The sequence below is a fragment of the Sphaeramia orbicularis genome, chromosome 11 (genome assembly GCF_902148855.1).
Source record: "Sphaeramia orbicularis chromosome 11, fSphaOr1.1, whole genome shotgun sequence".
NCBI classification, from domain to species: Eukaryota; Metazoa; Chordata; class Actinopteri; order Kurtiformes; family Apogonidae; genus Sphaeramia; species Sphaeramia orbicularis.
In genome coordinates this window covers 55,301,123-55,309,206 of record NC_043967.1, presented here as the reverse complement: position 1 = coordinate 55,309,206, position 8,084 = coordinate 55,301,123, and the positions used below count along the sequence as shown (strand labels likewise).

At 36.2% G+C, this 8,084-nt stretch overlaps 1 protein-coding gene across 1 annotated transcript in view; it reads right to left on the bottom strand.

Annotated features, from left to right (window-relative positions):
* LOC115428710 (major histocompatibility complex class I-related gene protein-like) overlaps positions 1-8,084 on the bottom strand; it is a 147,365-nt gene that overhangs the window by 50,708 nt on the left and 88,573 nt on the right. The window contains exons 5-9 of the mRNA XM_030147893.1: positions 7,277-7,414; positions 5,396-5,431; positions 4,765-4,800; positions 3,837-3,872; positions 3,208-3,243 (exon numbers count right to left, since the gene is read on the bottom strand). Of these exons, the coding sequence (XP_030003753.1) occupies positions 3,208-3,243; positions 3,837-3,872; positions 4,765-4,800; positions 5,396-5,431; positions 7,277-7,414 (282 nt within the window). The remainder of the gene's footprint in view (positions 1-3,207; positions 3,244-3,836; positions 3,873-4,764; positions 4,801-5,395; positions 5,432-7,276; positions 7,415-8,084) is intronic.

Genomic DNA, 8,084 nt, shown 5'->3' with positions numbered 1-8,084 from the left:
AGCTGTCCAATAATAAAAAATTTATACGTATTCTGAAAAATACTGATATACGAACTACCAAGGACATGTTCTGTGGTACATTTGAGTCATTTAACAGGAAAAGACAAACCAAGTAAGGATAAATGTTTTATTAAAATTCTCTTGGTAGTGTCTAAAAAAAGCCATCACGAAAATGGTGTAAAGAGGACCCCCCCCCCGCCCCAAAGGGGACCCCCACCCACCCTAAAGAATTACTGAGACATTGTGGAAGAAATTCCCAACACGGAGAGACTTATTTATATCATAAGATGCGAAGATGGATGGAAAAAGTGGACGACATACAGGACAACTGACACTATGTTCTACATGTATGCTGTAAATCTCAAAAATGAAACGATAAAATATATATATATATAAAAAAACCAAAGGAATTTATACATGATTAAAGACCCAGATGTACCTGCTGCGATTTAACTTCTACTAATTAAAATATACAGTTATGTCACACATTACCTGATGCTGTTGCTGCGTTCCAGGCCGGTTTTTTTAACCCGTCAGTCACGATTTACGACTTCATAGCGTTCCAGGCAAGTCACAACAAACTGCCTGAGCGCAAGGAATTGTGGGAGTTAGATGTAAACAAACCAGCATGGTGGACCACACGTTATGCTCATTACAGTCATTTCCATCACTAAAGGTGTTTGTTTCTTTGCTTATTTGAGGGAAACAGAGGAAGAAACACGGCGCATAAGGCAAGAGAAGCTGTTCTACCTTTTATGTTATTTGTATATTTGGTATTTATTTATTTATTTATTCTTGTCCTCAACAGACTGAAAACTAGCTAACGATAGAGAAGCTGCTGATTATGCAGAACATTTGTGGATAAAAATCATCAGAGTAATGCCTAGTTTTAATAAACAATTTGCATAAATACCTCATCCATGGGGGGGCGCCATTGTCTTTTCAGGGGCTAGGGGACGTCAGAACTGGGAGAACATGGATCCGGTACGAGTTCACGGGTGGGAAGTCACAGCTTTGACCGACATTCCAGTGCATTTTCGCCAGTAGAAGGTTAGAAGAACAGGAGTTAGGGTGGACTGGAACACAGCATATGTTCTTTCATGTTTGTTGTGAAGTTTCATCTGCATGTTTTTGGTTTTTGAGGGTTAACAGAATAAATACAGGGTTCTGGATTTTATGATAGAATGAAATTTCCTCATTTTCTAGGATTTTGCTCATTTTCTCCTCAATTTAGAAGGATTTGTTCACTTTTATGCCATATTTCAAGGTTTATTGCTTCATTTTTTTCCCCTTATTTTTCAAGTATTTTGCTCATTTTATTCTCATTTTACAAGTGTTTGTACATTTTTTCCTATGAATACTGGAGGTAAAACTGTATTTTACACCAATTATTGACAAAGATTGATAGGATTAGTGGATCAACTGGTATTAAACAGTTTTGGTCGTCGGTGGATGTTTGGGTCTTTAAGGGTTAAATTAATCCTAAATTCCATTAACCCCCGTGTCTTTAAGTGTGTTTTTTTGTTGACATTCTATTATATCTCTATTTTTATTCTATTCTAACTCTATTATTGCCCGTGTATGCGTCCAAACAGCCTCCCATCAAAAACAGATACTTCTTGAACCAGTACCTTAAATGTTCTCATTGAACGTATTTACGTGCAGGTACTTCTGGAACTGATTTCCCTTCACATCCTGCTGAACATTTTTAGGGCCGTGAAATAGGATGTAACTGACATTCATAGTCTTAAATATATACGACCATAAAATGATGACTGATGAGCATTATTAACTCAGGTCTTTGGCTTAAGTCGTCCTCTGATCAAACACCTTTAACTCACTTCCCACTGTCTTTAAAAGCTTTACCCTGGTTTTTTAAACATGTTTATCTGAAGTGAGCCGCTGATTCAGATCATTACTTCCAATTATTATTTAAAACCTGTTGAATTTTACAGGCTGAGACTTGAATGGTTTATTTTCCCAGGAGAGACTCATGTGATCCGTCGCCTGATCCTCTGTTCGATGCTCCACTCGATGTCGCATCTGAAGAAATGAACAGAAATGTTATTTTCAGTCCGTCTTCTGCTGCGTTACTTCTGCATGTAGAGTTTGTGTTTTTTGATCCTAGTTCAAACAGACACAACATGCAACACTTCATACTCCTGTGGAGAAGCCCCGCCCACTGAACATGTTTACACCAAAAGTATTTATCTAATAACACAGAAGAGGATTTTCATCGATCCACAGACACTCACCATTGGAAGAATGACCAGAGTCCTTGCTCTCCAGAGAGCCCTGAGAACCATCTGTAATGAAAGGAAACATGGGTGGGTTCGTGTTGACTGTGTGCAAAGGCTCATGGGGGATTTGGGAAAATGTGCCACAGTTATAGTTCTTACCTTTTTTGGGCTCGTTCTGTTGGATCAGTGGATCTTGTGCAGCTGAAATTAACACAATAACAGTATAAGTACAAGCTGTTTTAATTCCAAATATGCAGGACAAAGTCATTTTTCAATACTTGAAAGTGTTTTTAATTCAACTTTTAAATCACAGAACAGTGTCCTAACTTTGTGACCTTGACCTGAAATAAATGTTTAGACATTTACACATAACGACACTTACCTGGTTCGACTTCCACAGCTACAGGAGCAGGATCTTCACATGTAAAAATTCACATTTTTTATTGACATTGTACAAATATATATACACAAAATTCAGGATTAACACAATTCTTTTACTTAAAATGGCTCATTTTCACAGTTTAAAGGTTTGATGTTTTCTATGTTCTATTGTGAATCAAATATGGTTTGGAAATGAGGCTGTACAAGTCAATAATAATAATAATAATAATAATAATTATTATTATTATTATTATTATTATTATTAGTAGTAGTAGTAGTAGTAGTAGTAATATGTCAGGAGTCTATTCCAGTGTGTCCACCCTGTATTCACATCTGATCAGTTCAGCGGACACACGATGAGGGAAGTCTGATCTACATAATCATTTACAGAACAGATTTTCAGTACAGACTATGAACACTTCATAAAGTCTGTGATAATATATTACAGACCTTTGCACACACCATCCTGGATTCAAGTCCAGTAAAATCTCTCTAAATACAATACAGTGACACTACACTATGTGTCATAAGTTTGTGACCTTGATGTGAAATAAATGTTTTGACATTTACACATAACGACACTTACGTGGTACGGGATTCACAGCAGGACGGGGATTTTGAGCTGTAAAAAGGCACATTTTTTATTGATGTTGTACAAATATACCGACGTTACAGACAATGTTTTTCTTACTGTCACATGTTAAAAATATGTTCTTGGTTTTGCTAGCGTCTGAGCCTCCCAGATTTCCTTCAGTTTGTCTGATAAAAAAAACCCAAAAAACTACGCAGCCACATGTTACAGTATGGAAGAGGATCAGGGACACTGGGGAAAGAAAGGACTAACATATATTTTAAAATTATTATTCAACGAAAAAAGTCAAAATTCTGAGATTAAAGTCAGAATTCTGTCTTTTTTTTCTCAGAATAGTAACAAAAAAATATATTGGACCTGAATTATTTTTTTCCCTCCAGCGGCCTTAACCCTCTTCTGTATTTTAGGGAACTGACTAAGACCTGGATGAAATCAGTGTAAATCTGTGAGTTCTTTTCAAATACTCCTGTTTACAGATGAACTTTGGAGCTCAGAGATGAATAGGAAATCTGAGAGCATTGTCAGTATTCTGTTGGATTTGTCGTCAAAAGACAAATATTAAACGTCACCAAACTGAGTAAATCAGACTGGAACAAACTGAGAAGTCGACTTCATATACTTACGTGGAAGCTGTTGAGGGTTACGATGGATAACACGATCTGCAAAAACAAAAACAGCTGCATGTGTTATTAGTCCCAAACATTTACTGACTGGTTACAAGTCAAGTCCTGTTTGTTCGTCCCACTTAAAGGAAGAAATTAATATGAAACATATTTCTTCATTTACAGAAGTGTTACTGTTTTTTGATTCCCATTTTTACTATGACATTTTATTAACCCATTAGTTATACTGTAATAGAAGATTCTGACTATAATCCTGCCCCGACACAATCTCAATTCCACAAAATGCAGTTTTGACACTGGTTAAAATGTAAATAAGACCAGAAAGCAATGATTTACAAATGTCACAAACTTGTATTTCATTCTCAACTTATTCTCCCAACATTTGGAGATGTGTTGTTGCAATAAAATTCAGAATTAATGCAATTCTTGTACTTAAAATGGTTCATTTTCACACTTTAACAATTTGATGTTTTCTATGTTCTATTGTGAATCAAATATGGTTTGGAAATGAGGCTGTACAAGTCAATAATAATAATAATAATAATAATAATAATAATAATTATTATTATTATTATTATTATTATTATTATTATTAGTAGTAGTAGTAGTAGTAGTAGTAGTAGTAGTAGTAGTATGTCAGGAGTCTATTCCAGTGTGTCCACCCTGTATTCACATCTGATCAGTTCAGCGGACACACGATGAGGGAAGTCTGATCTACATAATCATTTACAGAACAGATTTTCAGTACAGACTATGAACACTTCATAAAGTCTGTGATAATATATTACAGACCTTTGCACACACCATCCTGGATTCAAGTCCAGTAAAATCTCTCTAAATACAATACAGTGACACTACACTATGTGTCATAAGTTTGTGACATTGATGTGAAATAAATGTTTTGACATTTACACATAACGACACTTACGTGGTACGGGATTCACAGCAGGACGGGGATTTTGAGCTGTAAAAAGGCACATTTTTTATTGATGTTGTACAAATATACCGACGTTACAGACAATGTTTTTCTTACTGTCACATGTTAAAAATATGTTCTTGGTTTTGCTAGCGTCTGAGCCTCCCAGATTTCCTTCAGTTTGTCTGATAAAAAAAACCCAAAAAACTACGCAGCCACATGTTACAGTATGGAAGAGGATCAGGGACACTGGGGAAAGAAAGGACTAACATATATTTTAAAATTATTATTCAACGAAAAAAGTCAAAATTCTGAGATTAAAGTCAGAATTCTGTCTTTTTTTTCTCAGAATAGTAACAAAAAAATATATTGGACCTGAATTATTTTTTTCCCTCCAGCGGCCTTAACCCTCTTCTGTGTTTTAGGGAACTGACTAAGACCTGGATGAAATCAGTGTAAATCTGTGAGTTCTTTTCAAAATACTCCTGTTTACAGATGAACTTTGGAGCTCAGAGATGAATAGGAAATCTGAGAGCATTGTCAGTATTCTGTTGGATTTGTCGTCAAAAAGACAAATATTAAACGTCACCAAACTGAGTAAATCAGACTGGAACAAACTGAGAAGTCGACTTCATATACTTACGTGGAAGCTGTTGAGGGTTACGATGGATAACACGATCTGCAAAAACAAAAACAGCTGCATGTGTTATTAGTCCCAAACATTTACTGACTGGTTACAAGTCAAGTCCTGTTTGTTCGTCCCACTTAAAGGAAGAAATTAATATGAAACATATTTCTTCATTTACAGAAGTGTTACTGTTTTTTGATTCCCATTTTTACTATGACATTTTATTAACCCATTAGTTATACTGTAATAGAAGATTCTGACTATAATCCTGCCCCGACACAATCTCAATTCCACAAAATGCAGTTTTGACACTGGTTAAAATGTAAATAAGACCAGAAAGCAATGATTTACAAATGTCACAAACTTGTATTTCATTCTCAACTTATTCTCCCAACATTTGGAGATGTGTTGTTGCAATAAAATTCAGAATTAATGCAATTCTTGTACTTAAAATGGTTCATTTTCACACTTTAACAATTTGATGTTTTCTATGTTCTATTGTGAATCAAATATGGTTTGGAAATGAGGCTGTACAAGTCAATACTTATTTACTATATTTACTTATTTTAGTTTTTTATCCTATTTTTTTGCTCTATTTATTATTACTGTGACTTCTAATTTTTAAATTTTAAGTTCTCATCCTGGTTTTTATCCCAGAGACTGTTTTTATCTTCTTGGGGTTTTTATTGTGTTTTATTGCATCTTGTTTTTATTTATTTGATCTTATTTGTTTATTTTATTCTTTTACTTATCCATGCGGCTATACTGATGAATGGTGGAACACTGAACACTTTTTCTCTTGTCTGGACGCTCAATCAAGTACCTGCCGAACAGGTTCAATGTATGTTTTGTTGTAATGCCAAATGCAATCACTATGTCTGCAAAACAAATCTACCACGGGTAAAAATAAAGTAACCATGAACCTTGAATAATAATAATAATTAGTATGTCAGGACTCTATTCCAGTGTGGCCACCCTATATTCACATCTGATCAGTTCAGCGGACACACGATGAGGGAAGTTTAATCTACATAATCATTTACAGAACAGATTTTCAGTACGGACTATGAACACTTCATAAAGTCCGTGATAATATATTACAGACCTTTGCACACACCGTCCTGGATCAAGTCCAGTATAATCTCTCTTTAAATACAATACAGTGACACTACACTATGGTACAGTTCTTTGTTTTTGTTATTTATGTGGGTTTGTAGGTTGCTATCAGCTAAGGCTGCCTGTATGGGGATGGAGGGCATTTTTTCCTTAATGTTTTTCCACTGAGCAGTATGTGACGAGGTGCATCAGAGTACCACCGCTCTCATCTGCACTGCAAAATAATAATATCTAACATAAGGTAGACCCCATCCTCCCTTTTGTTTGGCCAACTGTAGCGTTTTGAGGTGAACCCTTGGCCATATATACCTGGAAACCATTTCATCCCACTCGTTACAGTTCCTGTTTTTCACAGCTCTGTATTATTATATCTTTATTCGGGGGTTAGGGTTAAAAACCTGACAGGTCATTTTAATATGTCCATGTTGATAAAAGACTGTAATCATTTGTTGTTAACTGACAAAAAAACTTTGCACAAACAGATCTTGCAATGTTGAAGTAATTACTATAATGAGAGGAATGTCAGATTTTATCACAAGTCATAGTTTGTTTGTTGGTCAGTTCACTCCAAGTTTGTGAGCCAGTGTTCTAGAACTGGTTACAGCATTAAACATTATAACATGACTCTAGACAATAAATTCACTTCCCACCTAAACCACTAACTCGCCCAAACCCACACCGTCACATGGCACGAGGCTCTAGTTTTGACTGAACCCCAAAAACAGTGAGCTGAAAGTCAACGTGGTAAAGGTTGTGTAATGGACAGAGTTGTGCTCTTACCCAATTTGCCTTTTTTGTACAGGATCCCCAGGACAACAAGTCCAAGTCCAAGTACAGCTACGACCCCCAAAACTCCTTCAATAACACCGACTGGTACAGGACTGTCTGGTTCATCGTCAGGGTCAGGGAGTTTACGATCTACAAAACACACAACATTCACGTCAGCTTCACATTCTGCTGTTTTTAACATGATCTGTTTTTGGAGACTAATGGAAGTAAATATGTGTTCAGATCATGAACATTTGACTGTGCTTCTGCAGGTTTAAAATGTCTAAAACTCAGAAAAACACATTTATTTTGGTTTATTATCAGCGATGTAAACAAACTTCTTACCCCAACCTTTATTATATTAACACCAGTTGGATGATGTACGACGTGACAGGAGTACATGGCCACGTCGCTGCGTAGAATCTCCATACTGTCTCGTCTCTGGAAGGTGTTGTCTTCATTCGGTCGAGTTCCTGTGCTCATCACGTCGTCGTCTTTAGTAAGAATTCGACTGTTCCTTTTGATGTAAATTTGTATTTCCGGTGGGTAGAAACCAGTGGCCATGCAGTTCAAAACCACATTTGTCTTAGGACTTGGCGTTATTTGCAAACATGTACACCTCAGGCGGTTCTGGAAGGAGAAAACATAAAAGCGTTCAGGTTTGTAGAGACACAGATTATTCTACATGTACCTGCCATCTTTTCTCATCAGTCCCATTTCTATTATTATTTCATTTTTCTGCTCATCAGGTGCTGTGTTCTACGTACTGGCAGCGTACATGTCCTTCTCCCCATACGTCAAAAACTTCCTCAGCCAGTCC